A 21,823-nucleotide genomic window follows, 5' to 3' on the forward strand; every position below is an offset into this window, starting at 1 on the left:
TGTATTAGCACATTTCGTACATGAATGCAATGCAATGTGCTTCACAAAAAGATTTATTAAAAGTTGTTATCGTCCAGAGAACAAGTTGATTGTGCCCACTCGATAGACCCACCATTCATAGGCCAATCTAGGAATTAAGATTTTATCGTAATTGTATTTTCTGTGCCTGGGCAGTAATCCACCACACAATAAACCAACCCATTTCATTTCCCACAATTTCAAGTGGCACAGGGATTGCCCTCTATACAGTCCTTGTTATCAAATACAGAGTTTCCTTTTTAATATTTCTACACCAGTCTGCCTGCAATTCCATGTATGTTGATTATGAGATTGAGATTAGGTAATATCCACAACAATAAATGTCAGACTATGCCACTATGTCACAACGTATGTGAAGAAGTTCCTATCCAGTAGGTGTTCAGGGTGATTCCTGTTTTGTTCAATCAATCAATCTTTATTTGCACATTACGTACATGAATGCAATGCAATATGCTTCACAAAAAGATTGCTTTTTTTTTTTTTGTTTGGGCCCACGCGATAGGCCCACCATTCATAGGCCAATCTAGGGATGAAGATTTTATCAAGTTATTTTCTGTGTCTGGGCAGTAATCCACCACACAATAAACCACCCAATTGCATGTCCCACAATGCCAAGTGGCAAAAGGATTGCCTGCAATACAGTCCATGTCATCAAATCCAAAGTTTACTGGCCTTCTGGTCAAACCTGATAGTTATCAGAAGCTTTATCAAATACAAAGTTTACTGGCCTTCTGGTCAAACCTGATAGTTATCAGAAGCTTTATCAAATACAAAGTTTACTGGCCTTCTGGTCAAACCTGATAGCTATCAGAAGCTTTATCAAATACAAAGTTTACTGGCCTTCTGGTCAAACCTGATAGTTATCAGAAGCTTTATCAAATACAAAGTTTACTGGCCTTCTGGTCAAACCTGATAGTTATCAGAAGCTTTATCAAATACAAAGTTTACTGGCCTTCTGGTCAAACCTGAGAGCTATCAGAAGCTTTATCAAATAATAAGTTTCCTTGTAATATTTCTAAACCAAAGCCAAATGGCAAAGGGATTGCCCTCTACATTCCTGTTCATCACAGTTCAATTATCATACACATGATCTACAATTATAAGACAAGAACAAAACATTAAAACATGAAACGTGAAAAGAACAAGACTCACTTTTGAAAAAGTTTAATATGTCAAATATATATGTATAATAGGATTAAACCAGAGTCCTCTTGAATGACAATAGTTATACAATACCAGTATGAAAGTAGTTATGCAGGAGCTTCATGTATACAATCAGTTGCATGCTGAGACACATTCCACTGCATGTCACACCTGTTTCTCTCTTTTTCTTTTCACAGTTAGGCCTACTCAAATTAAGCTATTCTGTCATTCCAAAACACAACAAATGGGCTACCCATATTTGGCTATTGTAATAAAACGCACACACCTTTTGAATACTTTATTTGGATTGACAGAAAAACATTACATTAAAAAAAGAACCAGTTGCTTACGGAAAACAAACTATAGGCTACATATCATATCTGAAGTGGTGACCTTGATGAAACATTACAATAACTTGTGCTAAATAAAGAATAACTACTAAATCGTATCTCATTATTATTTTGCATATTTAGTAAAAACAACGTCGATGAGTAATATTGAAACCGTGGACAAATATTCCAGACCTCCCAGACTCCACTTCTTCTTCTTCTTCTTCATGCTCCTCTGCTGCCATCCTCTGCTGCTGGCTGGTGTACGGGCCGGAAGTGAACATGACGTCATCAGAAACCTCCCCATAACATTGAGCGTATACTTGGCATTATGAATAAAGAGTCTGTGTGGAGTTGTGTAACCACGGCTTCTAGCTATAGTTACTCAACCACCCCATGTGGGAAAGTGGGAATTAAGTCCTAAATTAGACTGTAGTAGGCCTAGGGTTCGACGAACTAAGTCTGTGCCTCTTAACCTCGGGTGCAAGCTTGGAGCTATGGCTAAGCGCAAGGAGTCTGCAGATGCGGCGGTGAAGACCGATACAAAGAAACAGAGGCAGGTTGCAAAAGGCAAATGTAGTGGAAGAGCAAGAGCGAAAAAAGATCCAGGTAACGAAGATAGCCACTGAAGAAATGTACTCAGCGGCAATTGCTACGACTCAGGGTTGGAAACGCTCATCGAAACAGTGGGATGATCATCTCTCCATTTAGGATGTGGTGTGGTGTTTATCAACATCATTATAACATGATTGGCATATACAATGTGAATGGTTGCGCAAATAAAATAGTTGCACATATTGCATACTGCCATGGTCTTTCCTGCTTCTGTCAATTGATGAGGCGTCAGTAGATTATTACACATCATGTTTTGACAGCTTGTCTGCAGGTGCATCGTTGTGCTTGGGTGCCATTGTGGCTCATAGTAAACACACACCAACACATCTGCATTTGTGCTTCTTATAATTTAACTGATACCCTGTACTTCATTGACAGCTGGTTGCTGCATGACTTTCATAATAGCATCAGCCATACATTCATGTTCATGAATAATCGACCGTTTTTTTTTAGACAGAACAATCATAGTGCTTTAGATCCATTGAGAAGTAGTATAGTTTCGCTCAGCCAAACTTTCAGAGCAAGAGTAATTATTTATATGAACCAAATCAAAAGTCTGAACAAAATAGTCACTATGCTTCTTGATATGTATTTCTGTTGTCCTATAATTGTTGTTTAATGTTTTTATTTTATTTTATTAATAGGCTCTATTTCTTTTATACACTTTTACTGTGAGCACAATGAAATAAACGCAAACTCAGGACTTGTGTTCTCTCTGCCCACTCAGAGAACGGAGAGGAGACAGAGGAGGTTGAGATCCAGAGGAAGACCAGGGCCAAACCCCGCTACTCTAAACCCCCAGAGAAGACCAGCAGATACTTCCACTCACCAAGGAAGGAACAGCCTTCAGACAGTGACAGCATCCCTGCTTTCCTCAAACGCAGTCCAACCAAACTGAAGTCTGTGAAGAAAGAAGAGGAAGAGGAGAAGGATGGTGGTGGTGATGATGATGAGGATGATGATGATGATGAAGAGAGTGAGGAGGAGGATGACGATTGGGAGGAAGTGGAAGGTAAGAGAGGATCCAGTGTTGATTCATGAGTGTACAAAAATGCATGGTTACATCAGTGGAGGCTGGTGGAGGTAGAAATCTGAGGATGGGCTCATTGTAATGCATGGAATGGAATGAGGAATGGTATACATTACAATAAGCCTGTCCTACGATTTCTACCTCCACCAGCCTCCACTGGTAACCCTACTGTACCGTGTATGAAGGAAAAAACCTGCACTCACTAGAAATACTTTGAATTTCTTGACCTCTGCTGAAATGCATTAAATTATTTAAAAGGTATTTCTGGTAAGTGCGCTTTTTTTCCATTTCATAACTTTCCATCATATACCAGCCCATGACTTCATATGAAGCTGTTTCTCTGTGCATGTAATATGGCTAGAGCCCAGAGCTTTTCCTGGTCAGGTAAACTCCTGGCCCTGATTATGGCTTGTGTCTTTTCGACTTGTATTACACAAAATCCTGGACAAAATCATTCTTTACATTTCAAACAGTGACGTACAGTTGTTGCTTTCACTTAGGCGAATGTACTTATTGTAAGTAGCTCTGGATAACAGTGTATACAACAAACATGTCATGTAAAAGACGAGGATTATTCCATGTCTGAGAAATCACATCCCATGTGTGATGTTGCTGTCTCCACTCCCAGAGCTGGAGGAGCCCCTGGGTCCAGTGGAGCCCGTAGAACCAGCCCACCCATCACAGCCTGTAGAGATAGACATAGAGACCCCCGAAATCACACGCAAGAGACTGAAGAGGTGAGGGTAGTGCTGGAAGGTGTGTCTGTGTCTGTGTGTGAACAACAGTACAGTACTATCCTTTAGAAAGTAAGTAGAAATCGATTGTGCAGAGACTAACTCATCTGTCACTATGACAACCATAATTCCAGAGAGAAGCAGAAGGCAGAGTTTGAGAACTACCTGCGACGCATGATGAACCGCTTCAACAAAGACGTGGTGGAGGACACACACAAGGTGAGAGTACACACACACACACACACACACACACACACACACACACACACACACACACACACACACACACACACACACAGAGACCTGTAATGATTTATATTTTTCAGCTTAGTTGGGAACAATAAAGTTCTATTCTATTGTATCTGTCCCCCAGGTCCACCTGACACACACACACACACACACACACACACACTCACACACACACACACACCCACACACACCTAATACTTTGGCACACCTCTGTCCTCCCAGGTCCACCTGATGTGTCTGATGGCTAATGGGATGTTCCGGAACCGTCTGTGTAGTGAACCAGACCTGCTGGCCATCACTCTGTCTCTGCTGCCTACACACTTCACCATGGTGGCCAAGCAACGCATCGACCACAACTTCCTCTCTGGCCTGCTCAAGTGGTGAGGGATTTGTGTGCGTGTGTGCGTGCGTGGGTGCGTGCGTGCGTGCGTGCGTGCGTGCGTGCGTGTGAGAATCACTTTCAACATCTTTATTATTACAGGGAATTTGTAATGCATTCGGGGTAAAAACAACAGCTAAAACAATAACAGGCGTACAACAATTACAGTATACACATCTAGCATGCCTATACCAACAGTTAGAACCCTCCCTCTGTATCTGTCTGTCTGTCTGTCTGTCTGTCTGTCTGTCTGTCTGTCTGTCTGTCTGCCTGCCTGCCTGCCTGCCTGCCTCTGTCTCCAGGTTTGGTGCGACGTTCACCCTGAACCCGGAGCTCCACTGTGAGGAGAGGCCGGACCCCCAGGCCCTGCTGGAGAGGAGGCTGGGCAGCCTGACGGCCAGAGACCACCAGGAGATGACCCATGTGAGTAGCACCTCTCCCCTAGGTAGAGACCCAGACCGGCTGGTCTGGCAGGGTATACTGTCTGGTGCTAGATAGGCAAACGGTTCAAACCTGGGTCATTTGCATGCTAAGACTATGTTAGCCTGCTGCCTAGGCTCATGGCACCATGCAAGTGTGACTCTCCAAACCACCTATGCTACACATGCTAGATCTCCTATCCAGACCGATAACCCCTGACCTTTAACCCTCTGCTTGTGCGTGTGTGTTTCCTACAGCTGTTCCTGTTGGTGCTGAGGTCACTGCAGCTCTTCTGTCGACTGGTCCTTTCTTTGCAGCCCCTGTCAATCAAGCCCCCATCAGCCAAGGTACAGCCTGCTGGAGTGTGTGCGTGCGTGTGTGCGTATTATACATAGAATGCTGAATAATTTAGTTTGTAATAACAAGACACATGATGATGGAAATAATTTTATTTTATATAGCACCTTTTATACATAAAACACATGTCAAACTGCTTCACATTCAGCACTAAAAGAAAATGAAAAAATAGCAAAGTAAAAAGTCTGCGCTTGTTCATTTAGTCTGTATCTATTGAGTGTCCTGATCTGAATCCACAATGTTCCACAGGGCAAGGCCAAGACCTCTGGCATCCCCCCAGGCAAGAGCCACCCGGAGAAGAAACCCCCCAAGGAGAGCCCTGCTAAGACCACCAGCCCCACAGAGACCAAGGTCTCCCCTGGGACCAAGAGGCCGGCGGGGGGGAAGGCAGAGAGGGGAGGGAAGAAGGCCCGGAAGAGGGAAATGGGGGAGACGGCTGTGGTGACGGGACAGAAACCCAAGAACTCCAAACGCCGCAGCATCGCCTCGAAGGTCAGCTACAAAGAGGAGAGCAGTGAGGAGGAGGAGGGGCCCAGCGAGGGGGAGGAGTTCCAGCTGACCAGTGACGAGGAGAGTGAGGATTCTGAGGGAGGAGCTAAATCCGGCACGGCCAAGACAGGAAAAGGAAACGGGAAGAGCAAAGCCAAGAGAACAGCTCCGCGGAGAAACAGCGGAGGGAAGACGAAAGTCAAGAGTGAGGACTGGGACGAGGATTGGGACGGAGAGAAGGATGACGATGCGGAGGAGGAGGAGGAGGAGGGAGAGGGAGAGAAAACTCAGTGCGTGAAGAGAGAGAAGAAGAAGAAGAAGGGAGAGAAGGGGGCAGATGAGTGGCTAGAGGTGTACGTGGAGAAGACGGGGTGCTGGGTGTGTGTGGACGTGGAGCAGGGGGTGGGCCAGCCTCAGCTGTGCTCCCGGCAGGCCACCCAGCCAGTCACCTACGTCCTGGCCTTGGACCCCCACGGACACCTGAAGGACCTGGGCAGCAAGTACGACCCCACCTGGCTGACATCCACCAGGAAGAGGCACGTGACGGAGGAGTGGTGGCAGGAGACACTGGAGCCCTTCCTGGCCCCGCAGTCGGAGAGGGACCAACAGGAGAACAAAGAGGTGAGGTGGAGACTGTCTGACTGTATGTGTGAGACCTATCTCCATCCCTCTGTCTCTCTCTCACGCGCGCGCTCTCTCTCTCTCACACACAAACCGTCTCTCTCTCTGTTTTTTAGCTCCAAGCAAAGTTAATGGACAAGCCATTGCCTACCTCCGTAGCAGAGTTCAAGAACCACCCCCTGTATGCCTTGAGGAGGCACCTGCTGAAGTATGAAGCTCTCTACCCCCCCACAGCGGCCACCTTGGGGTACTGCAGAGGAGAGCCTGTCTATTCCAGGTAAGCATTTTTACATTTACATTTACATTTAGCATAAAGCATAAAATATATATATATTTCAATGGTTGTGATGTCCTATGTCCGATGTCCTTTTACTTGAATGTCATACAAAACAAGTCCTTTTTCTTGTTGAAGGGATCCAGTGGTTTATGTTTGCCTTGGTGTTCTCCACAGAGACTGTGTCCAGACGCTGCACTCCAAAGACACCTGGCTGAAAGAGGCTCGCACCGTCCGGCTGGGAGAGGAGCCCTATAAGGTGAGTGGAATGATGGGGTGTTATCACCCCCATATACCAGGGGAGGCTGATGGAGGGGAATGATGGGGTGTTATCACCCCCATATACCAGGGGAGGCTGGAGGAGGGGAATGATGGGGTGTTATCACCCCCATATACCAGGGGAGGCTGGAGGAGGGGAATGATGGGGTCTTATCACCCCCATACCAGGGGAGGCTGGAGGAGGGGAATGATGGGGTCTTATCACCCCCATACCAGGGGAGGCTGGAGGAGGGGAATGATGGGGTGTTATCACCCCCATACCAGGGGAGGCTGATGGAGGGGAATGATGGGGTGTTATCACCCCCATACCAGGGGAGGCTGGTGGAGGTGGAGTGTGTTTGATGGTTATCAACTGTCAGCTCATATGCACATTGTGGGAAATACTTTATGTTTCTTGGTGAAGTTGTTTTCGCCTTTATCTCGTGAAATATGTAGATTTCCCCTTGTCTGTTGAGGGTCTCTTTTTTCCTCTACTCCCTCTCTCACCCCCCTCTCCCTCTCTCACCTTCCTCCTCCATCTTTCTAACCTCTCCTCTCTCTCTCTCGCTTACCCTCCTCCTCCATCTCTCTAACCTCTTCTCCTCCACCCCTCTCACCCCTCCTCTCCCTCTCTCTCTCATAGATGGTCAGAGGGTTTTCCAACCGTTCTCGTAAGGCCAGGATGATGGCAGAGCTAAAGGAGAAAAATGACCTGGCTCTGTTTGGTGAATGGCAGACAGAGGAGTACCAGCCACCGGTAGCTATAGACGGCAAGGTGTGTGTGTATGCGTGTGTGCGTGTGTGTCCCTCTATGTTCTAGGAATCCCTGACTTTGTTGTTATTAATTGTATGTTATTTCCAGGTGCCTCGTAATGACTATGGCAATGTGTACCTGTTCAAGCCCTGCATGTTGCCAGTGGGCTGTGTCCACGTTCAGTTGCCCAACCTCAACAGAGTGGCCAAGAAGCTGGACATGGACTGTGCCTTAGCTGTCACCGGCTTCGATTTCCACGGTGGCTACTCCCATGCTGTGTAAGTTCTCTGTCTCCCATGCTGTGTCAGTTTTCTATCTCTCATAGACATGCGTACATATGGTACCCACACAGCATGTGTGAGTTGTGTGTGTGGTGTTGTATATTTATGTGTTTATCTGACATGCTGGTTGTTACTTTGTGTGTTTCTGTGGGCTATCTTGCCAACCTGAGTCTTTGTTTATGTTGTAGAAATGATGGCTACGTCATATGTGAGGAACATGAGGAGATCCTGAGAGCTGCGTGGGTGGAAGACCAAGAGATCCAGAGACAGAAGGAGACGGAGGTGGGTTGGAAGGTGTATGCACCAGGGGATGCTGGTGGAGGTAGAAATCAGAGGACGGGCTCATTGTAATGAATGGAATGATGTGTGTGTGTTTTCCAGAAGCGTGAGAAGAGGGCCGTGTCCAACTGGACTCTGCTGGTGAAGGGCCTGCTGATCAGAGAGAGGCTCCAGCGGCGTTATGGGAACCATGGTCCCAAGGCCGGGGGGGTCCTGGACCAGCTGAAGACCCAGGATGGGGAGGGGGAGGAGGGCCTGTCCTCTGGGGAGGAGGGGGAGGGTGTGGCAGCACCTACAGCTGCTGTGACCCTGGCCCAGTCCTGGCCCCAGAACAGGCAGGACGAGCAGGAAGGAACCAAGAAACCTACCAACAAACGCGAGAAACGAGGCCAGCAGAAACACCTGTTTCCCTTTGAGAAAGTTTGATATCAACCTGTACCTAACAGTGTGTGTGTGTGTGTGTGTGTGTGTGTGTGTGTGTGTGTGTGTGTGTGTCTCTCTCTCTCTCTCTCTCTCTCTCTCTCTCTCTCTCTCTCTCTCTCACATGTGATCCAACTGCCAGAATGAGTGGATGAGAATTAGGTCAGAAAGACAGACAGACACACACACACACAGACTGACTGACTGACGACTGACAGAGAGACTTACAGACAGACAGGTCATGAAGACAATGTTGAGCAGCCAGTGTTTGTTCCTCTGTCCCTGTGTTCCAGATATAGGTCACAGTAATCCCTGGGGCCCAGGAGGGTACAGAGCCTGGCAGACTCTCAGACCTGCACTGCCCTGTAGGGAGAATGTGTACTGTAGTGTTTTCACCTGACTCTCTCTGTCTCTTCACACACATCTTCCAATTAGACACCTAGCTACAGTACAGTATACCCCTAGAGGAAAGACCTGGTTCTGTGTGGAGTTATTGTGTTTGTGTGTGTGTGTGTGTGTGTGTATATATATGTGTGTGTCTGAGAGAAAGTACATGGGAGGTATCAGCTTTCTGTACAATAGAAGCCATAATTTTTTTGTATCAAAAATATTTTTTATAAGTAACCATCATGTTGAACCTGAAATAAATTGCAGCCATGTTTGTGGAACAGTATTAAGTGTTCACTCAATTGTTATTTCAATCAACTTTGGATCAACACACATTGTTATTGTTTATTTGTCACAGATAATATTGCATCCTTGCGTGTAGCAACAGGCTTTGGAATGTGTGAGGCCACTGAGCCAATCAGACAGATTGAGGGTCAACAAGAGGGATTAGACACAAGGTCATGGTTTCCTAGAGTGGTCCAAGGACACACAGACAAACAAACAGCCACATGGAAAACACACAGACAAACAAATAGCCACACAGCCAAGAATGCAGAATGCACAGTCAGGTTTAGGCTGCAGAGGTAGATTGACACTCAACACCACACACACATTTACTTTGCTATTATTACATTACTTTAAAGACAATAACAACAAGACTTCTCAGTTCTTGCGGGGGCTTTTAGTTCATGTTATACAACTCTGTGACCGACGCATGTGATATAAATTATCATGTCATGCTGTCAATCAGCAGTTATTCAATCAAATCATACATATAATATAGCAGCATATTATTGTTCACATTATGGCAAATGCATGTAAAGCTGTTTGAATTAGTTAAAAGAAAGTTCTTTATAATAAACTATTGTCAGACAATATATTTCTGCTTGAAGAGCACAAGAGGAGACATCGGTCTCGTACGGCTCCATCGGAAGAGTGTGGACAGGGAAGTGACGTATTTCATGAATAACCCTGTACTACCGATCTTCCGTTTAACAGACGAGCTGGGCGAAATTGGTTCTGGTTCCTGAAACCACCTTGTGCTATCGTTACATGTCGACCCATCGCGGTTCGGAAGGTAAGTGAAGACAGTATTCTTTTGGTGGGAATGGATATGCTGACCGTAACTCAAGTTACTTTATTAACAAGGCGTAGAAGGCCTTGTTTACATGTCAATCCACGGGCTAGAGTGAGAGGCGGCGGCTCATAGCTAGCTAGTAGCTACACAAGCTAAATTCCTGGGTGGGTGGAACAATGGCACACGCACAGATGTTTGTGTCTGACTCGCTATGGACAATGATAGCGTACAGTGGGTTCCGAACATTTTCCATTCTTCTACACGTACTATTACTTGTGTGCGTTTCCATCCAGTTTATTATTGAAGCCAACGTCAGCTAAGTTAGCTAACCCATTGTGAAATGGGCTTGCTGACTTAAAGTCCAGCGCTTACTCGGTCAGTAAACAAACCGAACCCGTCGCGATTTATCGGCCCAGCGGAACCCACCCTATTCACCAGACCACACACTTTTATTTTTGTATTCCACCCTAATCATCTAGCAGTCTGTGATATGATGTGTCACCCGGTTAAGCACCTATTTATAGCTTGGACGGAATGCGAACAAGCTTCTGACATTAGCCAGGTCGATATTGCAAGTCACATAGCTATCACCACCCGTGCCAACTAGTAGCTACAGCGATCCTTTGTGTGTTTGCCACCCGGGCCATATCGGTAATCCAACGTAGCTACCATTATTACAACATCGGTGAGGTTAGTACGTCGGAATGTAAGATTTCAAGTCGTTTTTGTTAGGTTGTTTATCCTGGCCGGTGGCAAGCCTCACGCGGCTGCTCTTGTGCTTAGTGACCGGTCGGGGGTCGCCTTGTCTTTACGGTAAAACATCGTCATGTAATCCGTTAAACCACGGCATTAAGCCGATACGCGTGCTTTGAATCCCACACGTGTTTATATATACGGTTTGTCTAATGTAGGACCAGAGAGTCCCTGTGTTAGGGGAGATGCTTGTGCTTTTTAATCCCATCTTAACGGGGTAAATAGGAAGCTTTTCAGAGAGAGAGAAGTTTTGAAAGGTCTCCAACTCAGTGAGGCGCACAGACACAGAGCATGAGTGGGATGTTAGGCTAGATCAGTGCTTCTGCGAGAGGGAGAGAGAGTGTCAGAATCCTTGAGGTTATGAAGCTCCATTGACCTCATGATATAAGCCCAGAGGATCCAGATGAATGGATGTCATATCTGGCCAGCCATCTGATGCCCCTGACCTGGGTCTTGTTAAGTTCAGCATGCACTAAACAGGAGAAAACGTTTTAAAACATAGTGAAATACAGGAGGCTTGGTCACAGATTTTTGTTTACCGTTGCAAAATGTTATGCCTCAAGTCAAAGTTTATTGGTCATATGGACAGGATACAGGTTGTAAACTGTACAATGAAATGCTTACTCTGCAGTTCCTCTTTTAACTACAGCCACATTGATTCATTCAAATGTTTCCCTTCAGTTTAATAATCCTCTCTCTCCTTCCTTCTCTCCCCCAGTTCTTACCTTCTCTCAGATCATCCACCTCTACATTTCCTCATGAAAGACGGGGAGTGTGACTTCTTCTGCTTCTTCCGCTGCTGCTGAGCGCGTGCGGTGCAAGCAGCGCCAGGGTGTATTCTGGGAGCTGTAGTTTCCCAGGTGCCAGTAGGGGACACTGACTAGTGGTCAGTGTCTGATCAAGAGGGCGGGGTCTTGCTGGGGAATGTCTGTAGACATGAACAGCCAGGCTTCTGACAGCAACGAGGATGACTACGGTGTCAACTCGGAGGAGGAGGAGGACGACGACGATGATGGCGATGAGGATGATCAGGGGGACATTGCGGACTATTATGACGGCGTAGCCGGTGACGTGGAGCAGCAGGGGGCGGACTCGTTCGACCCAGAGGAGTACCAGTTCACCTGCCTCACCTACAGGGAGAGCCAGAAGGTCCTGTGTGAGGAGGTCAATAATGTAGCGGCCGCTCTGAAGGTAGGTGTGGACCAGGGGAGGCTGGAGGAGGCGGAAATCAAAGGACGAGCTAATTTTAAGGCGTGGAACAGAATGACGTGTGTTTGATACCGTCCCCTCATTCCATTCCATGCATTACAATGAGCCCGTCCTCTGATTTCTACCTCCACCAGCTGCTTTGGCCCTTACCTTCTCACCAGACACCTCTGCAGATCTGAGAGGATTGGATAGGTGTAGGCAAAATGGCGGAATGTCCACCCAGCCCATCAAGGTGTAAGACTGAACTATTATCGTGTAGCATGCAGTCTTATTAGATTGAGAGACTGGTGGTTGCAACACCTGTGGGAACCTGTGATGCATCATGGGTGATCGGGTGGGGGGGGGGGGGGGGGGGTGTTCGAATCTCCATTCGTCCATGTTTCCTTTCTTCTGTCCTCCACTCGCTTCCTACTCCAAGATTTAGGTTCTTCCCCTTACATGCTCTCCTCCAATGCTTTTGACGGAGGAGAGGAGAGGACACAAGGAATCAGGTTTCTTACAATTGAGAAAGGGCCTTTATCTCTCTGACGCTGAGGGTAGGAGATCACGTGATGTCTGCTTCTTTATGCATAGCAAGGTGCTTATCTGTCCTGTTAGAGTAATTATCGGTATATTATGTTTGTAGAAGCAATCAATGAACGAAGAGGGAGATAAGAGTGTGTACAGGATAGTGCTAGTGATAAGCTTGAGGCTACTGCTCTTGATTTGGCCTCCCCAAGCCTTTTAGTTACTCCTGCACAGAGATATTGGAAGGGCAGCAGCTGTGATGCTTATCATTGTTCTCTCTCTCTCTTTCTTTCTCTCTCTCTCTCCCTCCTTATTCCCCCCCCCCCCCCCCCCGGCCAGGTTTTACCTGCTGTAGCCAAACTGGTCCTTGTGCATTTTCACTGGCAGGTGTCTCAGATATTGGACAGGTACACACACACTCTCTCACGCTCACACACACACTCTATCTTTCTCTCTCTCTCTCAATTCTCTCACTCATATCTCTCAAATCTTTGGTTCTGATCCTGCAGATACAAGTCCAACTCATCTTTGATGATGTCTGACGCCCAGGTCCAGCCCAGCACCACCTGCACTAGAACTGTTGTCACGGTGAGGTGTAGTGACAAGTGTGTGTTTGTCTGTGTGTCTTGTTTGTTTGTATGTTGTGTGTGTGAATGATCTGTGTGTGAATGATCTGTGTATGTATGTTTATAATATGTGTCTTCTTCAGAACCGTGTGTGTATTCTTCAGAACCCCCAGTCCCCACTGTGTGTTCTTCCCCAGAGTGTTTGTGTTTCTAGTGTGTATTTTCTTCTGCTGCGGGTGCGTTTCTAGTGTGTGTGTTCTTCTCCAGAACACCCAGTCCCTGCTGTGTGGTTTTTTTCTTCTAATGTGTGTGTTCTTCCCCAGTCCCCGCATTGTGTGTGTGTGTGTCTAATGTGTTGTTCCCTAGAACTGTGTGTGTGTGTTCCTCCCCAGAACCCCCAGTCTCTGCAGTGTGGGGTGTGTGTGTGTGTGTGTGTTTCTAATGTGTGTGTTCCTCCCCAGAACCCCCAGTCTCTGCAGTGTGGGGTGTGTCTGCAGCAGGTTCGGAGGGACGCCCTGCTCGCGCTGCCCTGCCAGCACTCCTTCTGCAAAGCATGCTGGGAGCAGCATTGCACTGTACTCGTCAAAGATGGGGTGGGAGTTGGTGAGTACTGGTGGGGGGGGTCTGGTCTAATGTCAGTGTTTGTTGTGAAATCAGCAGCTAGCTCTGCCTTTTGAAGTGTGTGTCTGTGTATGTGAGAGTGAGATGTAAGGCTATATTTTGAAGATACCCCCTCTGATGTGTGATATTTACCAGTGTTAGATTGCCTTTACCGTACCTTGCAATACGATGTCTTTGAACCTCAGGTGTTACTTGTTGAAAGTGTTGGTTCTTGTTGAATTCAAAGGGGACACTGTTTCTCCTGAGGGCCTTTTTGAATTACATTTGTATGTGTCCACAACCATCCAACTACTGTGTGTGTGTGTGTGTGTGTGTGTGTGTGTGTGTGTGTGTGTGTGTCTCTGCAGGCATCTCATGTATGGCTCAGGACTGTTCCCTCCAAATGCCAGAGGACTTTGTTCTCCCACTGCTCCCTGGCGAGGAGCTGAAGGACAAATACAGACGCTACCTCTTCAGGGACTATGTGGAGGTGAGGGTCCCTGTCTCAGCTTAGGCCTGGCCATGTAGTTTGTTTGTTTGTGTTTTGTCTTTACCTGTTGACCTAGGTGAAATGAAATCTCCCGACAGGGATCGATGAAGTGATATCTAATCAATGTATGTGGAAACAACCCCTATCCCCAACACCCTAGCCAGAATTAGATAGGTATAAGGCCATATATCTTCAGTGACTGTGTGGAGGTTAAGGCCTCTCCCTGGCCATCTAGGCTCTGTCCAGAAACCACCCCTAGCCCCTACAGGCTAACCCCTACCCCCTGGGCCCTGCAGCCTAGCCACTTGTGTAGATCTGAAAGGTTTGGATAGGTGTAAGCAAGATGGTAGTAGCTGAAACATGCCTATTGACGGGCTAGGTGGGATGGGTGCCGTCTTGGTTATGCTTATCCTGTCCTATCAGATCAGGTTTCTACTCCCTCCATTACTCTGTCCCAGGTTGACTCTCCCTGCAAATTTCAAAGTTTCCCCTTAACTTCAAAGAAAAAAAACTCTGCTCTATCAGCACGCTTTGTTAATCATTCTCTTTTACAATCAGGCTATTCCTGTCGGTCCTGTAGTTGGCATGTGCATGCCTCAGTGGAGGTGGAAAATCAGAGGACAGGGCTCTTTGTAATGCATGGAACGACCTGAGGAATGGTGTGAAACACGTGTGTTTGGTACCATTCCTTATTCTGTTCCATGTATGAGAATGAGCCCTGTCCTCTGATTTCTACCTCCACCGGCCTCCCCTAGGTGTGCCTGTCTGGTCTTGTCTAGCTACAGAATGGGGCTGTGATTGTGTAAGAAATATGTTTCTAATTTTCTCCCTTTCACACTCCTTCCCACCTTTCTCTCTCTCTCTCTCTCTCTCCCTCTCTCACCTTTGCACCCTCTTTCTCTTTCTCTCTCACACTCTCCCTCTCCCACCCTCTCTCCCTCTGTAGAGTCACTTCCAGTTGCAGTTGTGTCCCGGGGCAGATTGCCCCATCGTCATCCAAGTACAGGAGCCACGGGCACGCAGAGTACAGTGCAGCCGCTGCAGTGAAGTCTTCTGGTGAGAGACACACACACACACACAAACATACCGTTGCTTTCATATTATAAACCAATATTTGATGTGGTTCCCCTATTTCAGGGCACCTGTCTATGAAATTGAGTGGTTACATTTCTCCAGCCCCATCCCAGCTGTTAACCAAAAAAGTGGCTGGGAGTCTGTTTAGTTGTTGCTTGGATGACAGATTGCACCTTTTAATCACCCCCCCCCCCTCCTCCTCTCTTAGTTTCAAATGCAGACAGATGTACCACGCCCCCACAGACTGCCCCACCATCCGGAAGTGGCTGACCAAATGTGCAGACGATTCAGAGACCGCCAACTACATCAGTGCACACACTAAAGATGTAAGTACGTTACACACACACACACACTCTACCATCTCTCTGTCTCGCTTTGTCCTCTACGTTGATATCCTCTCTCTCTGTCTGTCTCTCTCTCACACACCCCCCCCCCCTCTCTCTCTCTCTCACTCCCACACACACACAAACACAAACAGCTGTAGTTTTCTAACTTTTTCCATTGATTTTTTTGTCTGTTATTGAACGATATCTGTGTTCATTTTCAGTGTCCTAAGTGCAATATCTGCATAGAAAAAAATGGAGGCTGCAATCACATGGTGAGTGTGGATTAGACATTAACATGTCATGCTAACTGTCAGAACGCTGTGATTAGCATTCGCTAGGCCTCGAAGACTAAAATTGATCTTCCATGGAGATTTTCTATAGAAAATGTTTTTTTTGTGTGTTTTTTTTTTTTTACTAGGCTTAATCTGTGTAGTCTGTCTGTTTAACCTTTTTGTCCCATTTAGATAATCCCTTTTCACATTTATGGTCAAAATCTGAAAAGGCTGTAGAGATCTGAGTCACAGCTCCTAATTGTGTTGTTCTCATGATATGATGTAATCAGTTTAAAATAGAAGGAAATGTTCTAGAAGCATTCAAATGTCCGGAGCCCAAGGCAGAGGAGAACACCACTGTTTGACGTGTAACTGTAGACGCTCTGAACTGCTCCCCTCTCTGTTCACACCTGTTCAGACACTTCAGTCAAGTAGAAGCTATTGTTTGTCATTGAATCTCCCAGACCTGGGTTCAAATAGTGTTTGACATCATTTCTCATCTCTGTGTTACAGCAATGCTCCAAGTGCAAACACGGTACGTGACCACCACCCCACTGTTCCTCACAGCTCTGGACTACATTTCCCAGCAACCATCATTCTTTTAGAATACCTCAGCTGACTCGAGCCATATGCACCCACACTGATATTGATATTGAAGTTCTGCTCAATTCCAAAGAGGCCCCTAGCCCCTACCCACTACTCCCTAGTAACCAGTCCTGTACATCTGACAAGGATTGGCTTTGTATTTAAGCATTATGGAAACACTTCCATACATAGGTTTTGCCCTGACCAGGGCCTTGGGAGCCAGGGGTTGATATGGATCTGCCGTCCTGATTTTTGCCCTCTGACCTGTGTGTGTGTTTGTGGTTAGACTTCTGCTGGATGTGTCTGGGCGACTGGAAGACCCACGGCAGTGAGTACTATGAGTGCAGTCGCTACAAAGAGAACCCTGACATCGTCAACCAGAGTCAGCAGGCACAGGCCAGGGAGGCCCTCAAGAAATACCTCTTCTACTTCGAGAGGGTGAGAAGAGACACACATGCACACATGCGCAGTAAATACCTCTTCTACTTCAAGAGGGTGGGAGACACACACACACTAGTAACTTGTAACACTACCTGAGCTTTACATTCAGCACATGTAATGAAAGTATTTAGCACCTATGTGGGATGGTGTGACTATAATCTAGCAGTACAAGAGAAAAGTCAAGAGTACCTCGCGTGTGTGCATGCCATTTGTTTGCAGTGGGAGAACCGTTATAACAGAACCTTTAGCGGGAGAACCATAATGTGTGTTTGTGTTTGCAGTGGGAGAACCACAACAAGAGTCTTCAGCTGGAGGCCCAGACGTACCAGCGGATCCAGGAGAAGATTCAGGAGAGAGTCATGAACAACCTGGGCACCTGGATAGACTGGCAGTACATGCAGAATGCTGCCAAGCTGCTGGCCAAGGTACCCCACAGGGACACACACACACACTACAGGGCCTGGCATACCTTTACACTTTAGTAGGAATGATACAGGGTCAAATGTTTGAAGGGAGAAGATGCTCCCTGAACTTGTCCAATTAGAACACAGACATTTGTTCTCAGTAGCAAAACGCTTCATTGTACCTGAACACCGCCCAGGTCCCCCTCTACTACTCACTGCAATGGTGATTGTAACACTAACTCAGCTTTTATTAAGCATGTGCATGGACAGTATTTAGCATCTATGTGGGATGGTGTGACTGTGTGACTGTGTGAGTGTGTGTGTGTGTGTGAGATGAGTGTATCTTGTTTGTGACCCAGATTAACACAGGGTTTTATGCAGTCATTTGGACCGCATTGTAACCAACACACCAATGTAAATACAGGAACGAGTGATGATTTTGTCCCCCCCCCCCCCCCCCCCCAGTGTCGCTACACCCTGCAGTATACCTACCCCTATGCCTACTACATGGAGTCTGGGCCGCGCAAGAAACTGGTGAGCGTCCTGATTGTGCGTCCGTTTTGTATTTCTGAAAGTAAATCAATTATCCATAGCAGTGTGGGGTTTTTTTTTGTGTGGGGGGGGGGGGGTCTACAGTTGGGTGTTGTATTTATTGTTTAGTATTGTTGTTGTTGTAAAGCACTTTGAGACAATTGTCTTTGTAAAAAGCGCTGTACAAATACATTTGATTGATGGTCTCTTTTATTCTAAAATGTTTAGATTGTTTATCTGGTAAAAGTATGAGGATGTGGGTATTCTATTAAAGCAGACAGTAGGGTGCTGCTGTGTTAGTTTTCAAACACTGATACTAGGATGTGAATAAGAAGGCTGCTGGTAGTGTTCTGAGTGTTGTTGTTGATCTCTTGTTTGTTGTTGTTGTTGTTTACTCAGTTTGAGTACCAGCAGGCGCAGCTGGAGGCGGAGATTGAGAACCTGTCGTGGAAGGTGGAGCGAGTCGACAGCTACGAGAGAGGAGTGGGGGAGGTGGAGCTCAGCGCCAATGATAGAGGGGTAAGGAACAGGGGGATGAGAGGAGTAAGGAACAGGGGATGAGAGGGGTAAGGAACAGGGGGATGAGAGGAGTAAGGAACAGGGGATGAGAGGGGTAAGGAACAGGGGGATGAGAGGAGTAAGGAACAGGGGGATGAGAGGAGTAAGGAACAGGGGATGAGAGGGGTAAGGAACAGGGGGATGAGAGGAGTAAGGAACAGGGGGATGAGAGGAGTAAGGAACAGGGGATGAGAGGGGTAAGGAACAGGGGGATGAGAGGAGTGGGAGAGGGGTAAGGAACAGGGGATGAGAGGGGTAATATGTGTGTGTGTGTGTGTGTGTATATATATATATATATATTAATTATATATAATATATATATATTAAACTCACACACAGGTACTGTGTCTATGTATATATATTACATACACAGTGTGTGTGTGTGTGTATATATATATATTACATATATATATATATATATATTACACACACATACATCCACACATAAGTGCATACACATCAAGTATGCACTTACTGTACTCTTAAGTCTATTTGGATAAAAGTGTCTACTAAATGGCCTATATAGGCAGAGCTCATTCTGTCCTCTGTGTGAAGAGTTAATATCTCTGGAGCCCTGATAAAGACCTGAGGTGTGAAACGTTGTGGCTTTAACAGAAGCACTTGGGAGCAGGACTTTCAGTGTGCCGAATCTTTGTTTTCTTTTTGTCTTAATGTCTCTCCTCTGTCTCTCTCTCTCTCTCTCAGGACCTGGAGAATCAGATGCACATTGCAGAGCAGAGGAGACGCACACTGCTGAAGGATTTCCACGACACCTGAGACTCCACCTCATTGCAAAGCACCAGCATCTCCCTCCCTCCCTCCCTCCTTCCTTCCTTCCTTCCTTCCTTCCATTCATCCCTCCTTCCTCACACCCATCCCTCTCTCAACACATCCCTCACACTCATCCCTCCCTCCCTCCCTCCCTCCCTCCCTCCCTCCCTCATTCAGCTCTCTCTTTGTCTGCTGCAGGGTCTCCGAATGGCACGATTGTATCCCTCCCCCTCTTCCTCCCCCCTCATTTCCATGTGTTGACAACAGAATACCACATTCATACACACTACACATCATCCAATGGGATAGCATGCACGCTCACACACACACACACACCTGCATAACATGTACACACAAACATGCTCAAACACTCCTCAAAAAACATTCACTCTTAATTGGCCTCCTCCCACTTTGTCCTGCCATCCCTTTCCACCCCTCTCTTCCTTTTTGTCTCCTTTTTTTTTTTTTTCTTCTCACATTGTTCCCTTTTTTTCTGGAAAATGGCTGTTGATAGTTAGATCGTTTAAAAAAAACTGAGAAAAAGAAAAAGAAAAATTGCTGTAATTTTCAACGGTTGTACATTAATACAGAACATAGAGTTACTGAGAAAAGTTTTTAAACCAGACCCTGTCTCTTGTGTGTTTATTCTTTTACACACACACACACACACACACACACACACAGTACAACTTTATGTATTACATGTTTATGATATTGCTTTTGCTTAGAGGGCCGAGACACTTTCCCTATCATATAACTTTCTATGACGTTTTCTATGACATTTGTTGCAATGCTTACATAGAGATTAGTCACATTCAATTGATCAGACCCTAGAACTTTCCAACACAAACATGGTGGTACATAATTGATGTATTGCAACACAGTCGCTAAACAAGAGCCATGATGCACCTCCATACTTATTCGGGTCAGTGTGCTCGGTCCAAATATAGTCAGCGTCATGTGCCAAAGATATTATTAACTTGTGCCAAAGATATTATTAACCGGTCTGATGCTGTGTGTCCTTGTATGTGAGCCACACCGCCGCTGCCTGGGAGCACACAGTCAATGTCACAGAATTCAACGCGCCCCCTCGTGTATATTCATGGGATTGCCTGCTATCCCCCCTCAAAAAAAAGTTAGAGCCGGAGATGACGCATGACTTCCACGTTGGAGGCGGAGGAAATGTACAGTCCTGACGGAAAATAGGTTGTCAGACGGAACACACACGTGCTTTACAAGGAGTAACGGCGAGAAAGGCGAGAGCCTTGGGAACAAGCAAGGCCCGAAGACTAAAGACCGCGCAAAAAAAATCGATCGACACGGCGCTGAATACATCCACGGCGCTGAGCTATCCTTTTGATAGCTTTGGCTTGACGGTTCAAGGAGACGGGAATAAAAACGAAAGGGGGAGTGGACCGACCGACCGACCACCACGCCGCTTTGACTGACAGATCCTTTTCCAACTTGGAGTGAAGCCAAGAAACGGAAGGAAAGTTCTCGGTCTCTTGGCACGTTGTTTGTGGTTTGCTCCAAACGGACATAATAACACTAATAATACATCGTAAACGATGGCGGATTACTTGATAAGCGGACAGACTGGTTACGTGCCCGACGATGGACTCACGGGGCAGCAACTCTTCAACTGCGGCGACGGCCTCACCTACAAGTAATTGGCACTCGCCCACTCGCCTGGCACATCTTCAGACTCACTCCACTATGCAATAGTCTGTCTATACGCTACGCAGCAGGGTTTTACCCTTTCCATCAATCGCTAACTTTCTTATCTGTGTATCTTCTGTATTAGCATTATATCCCAAGGGACAGTTATGCAACAATTTGACTTTGAGGACTGACTCAGACAAAAGACAATCTTTTGAGAGAGAGAGCTAGGGACTTTGTTATGATTATTTGGCCCTGCTCCTGATGTGAGCCTTGTGACAGCTCTCAGCTGTGCTGATAGAAATAGGTCCAATCCCCTATGACACTGGTATGATCGTGACCATCACCCAGAGTACTGTAGCCATCTGGGACATGTTACTGCTCTGAAATCACTGACTGATAGATAATTCACCTGTTCATGTGATATACAATGGCATAACCAGACAGTGCTCAGTATAGCTGTTTGACTCTTATGGCACATTCATTGGAGACACCAGCGGCATGTCAAAATAAGAGCCGATTTAGGCTATGTTGTGACGATAGGCCTTAGACAGTAAATTGTAGTATAGAAGGTACTCCTCTTGCCTACCTTGGACTCTATGTAAACATTGCCTGTCAAACATTGTCTCGGGCTATAGGTGGGGGTGGGGGGGACGCCTGTGCCTGTGTTTGTGTTACATCCATGTTTATTTTCTATATTTGGTTAGGGGCTCTCCTTGTATCATCCTACAGAAACAGGAGAGAGGGCGGGAGCCTATGGCGCCATTCTGGTTCACATACACATCTGCAAGGCTGACTGACTTGACTTACCTTAGCCTACCTCTCTTCAATGCATTCTGCAAACATGCTTTAGAAAGCCTAGGTTCCCTTGAAGCAAAGGACACAGAAGCAACTGTCCGGGCAATTTGTTGTACAGTACAAAGTAGTGGCACACACACACA

At 46.4% G+C, this 21,823-nt stretch overlaps 3 protein-coding genes across 4 annotated transcripts in view; all 3 read left to right on the forward strand.

Annotated features, from left to right (window-relative positions):
* The first annotated feature begins 1,868 nt into the window (after nucleotides 1-1,868).
* xpc (xeroderma pigmentosum, complementation group C) lies at nucleotides 1,869-9,338 on the forward strand. The gene is made up of 14 exons (XM_083675069.1): nucleotides 1,869-2,120; nucleotides 2,854-3,138; nucleotides 3,785-3,893; nucleotides 4,025-4,109; nucleotides 4,362-4,519; nucleotides 4,821-4,941; nucleotides 5,196-5,285; nucleotides 5,545-6,405; nucleotides 6,522-6,682; nucleotides 6,857-6,938; nucleotides 7,581-7,712; nucleotides 7,800-7,969; nucleotides 8,161-8,254; nucleotides 8,354-9,338. The coding sequence occupies exons 1-14, from the start codon at nucleotides 2,009-2,011 to the stop codon at nucleotides 8,675-8,677; spliced, it is 2,784 nt and encodes a 927-aa protein (XP_083531195.1). The 5' UTR covers nucleotides 1,869-2,008; the 3' UTR covers nucleotides 8,678-9,338.
* A 691-nt stretch (nucleotides 9,339-10,029) lies between these two features.
* arih2 (ariadne homolog 2) lies at nucleotides 10,030-19,848 on the forward strand. 2 transcript variants are annotated; one of them, XM_083676123.1, is made up of 15 exons: nucleotides 10,030-10,136; nucleotides 11,608-12,080; nucleotides 12,945-13,012; nucleotides 13,115-13,193; nucleotides 13,633-13,774; nucleotides 14,140-14,261; nucleotides 15,208-15,317; nucleotides 15,544-15,661; nucleotides 15,883-15,933; nucleotides 16,447-16,468; nucleotides 16,805-16,956; nucleotides 17,241-17,384; nucleotides 17,829-17,912; nucleotides 18,294-18,413; nucleotides 19,158-19,848. In XM_083676123.1, exons 2-15 carry the CDS (start codon nucleotides 11,814-11,816, stop codon nucleotides 19,227-19,229), a joined length of 1,551 nt encoding a protein of 516 aa, XP_083532249.1. In that variant the 5' UTR covers nucleotides 10,030-10,136; nucleotides 11,608-11,813; the 3' UTR covers nucleotides 19,230-19,848. The 2 variants fall into 2 exon arrangements, with proteins under 2 accessions (XP_083532249.1, XP_083532250.1); XM_083676124.1 differs by having other exon boundaries at nucleotides 17,829-17,897.
* Nucleotides 19,849-20,426: 578 nt separating this feature from the next.
* impdh2 (IMP (inosine 5'-monophosphate) dehydrogenase 2) overlaps nucleotides 20,427-21,823 on the forward strand; it is an 11,088-nt gene continuing 9,691 nt past the window's right edge. The window contains exon 1 of the mRNA XM_083674318.1: nucleotides 20,427-20,889. Coding sequence (XP_083530444.1) covers nucleotides 20,792-20,889 — 98 coding nt within the window. The 5' untranslated portion in view covers nucleotides 20,427-20,791. The remainder of the gene's footprint in view (nucleotides 20,890-21,823) is intronic.

The sequence above is a fragment of the Argentina silus genome (genome assembly GCF_951799395.1).
Source record: "Argentina silus genome assembly, chromosome: 8".
Lineage (NCBI taxonomy): Eukaryota > Metazoa > Chordata > Actinopteri > Argentiniformes > Argentinidae > Argentina > Argentina silus.

Excerpts from the sequence above, each read along its gene's own strand:
- xpc (XM_083675069.1), top strand. The coding sequence starts at position 2,009 with ATGGCTAAGCGCAAGGAGTCTGCAGATGCGGCGGTGAAGACCGATACA. Across the intron at positions 4,520-4,820 it reads CTCTCTGGCCTGCTCAAGTG|GTTTGGTGCGACGTTCACCC; the intron begins GTGAGGGATTTG and ends CTCTGTCTCCAG. Across the intron at positions 5,286-5,544 it reads TCAAGCCCCCATCAGCCAAG|GGCAAGGCCAAGACCTCTGG; the intron begins GTACAGCCTGCT and ends AATGTTCCACAG.
- arih2 (XM_083676123.1), top strand. The coding sequence starts at position 11,814 with ATGTCTGTAGACATGAACAGCCAGGCTTCTGACAGCAACGAGGATGAC. Across the intron at positions 13,194-13,632 it reads GCACTAGAACTGTTGTCACG|AACCCCCAGTCTCTGCAGTG; the intron begins GTGAGGTGTAGT and ends GTTCCTCCCCAG. Across the intron at positions 15,934-16,446 it reads ATGGAGGCTGCAATCACATG|CAATGCTCCAAGTGCAAACA; the intron begins GTGAGTGTGGAT and ends TCTGTGTTACAG.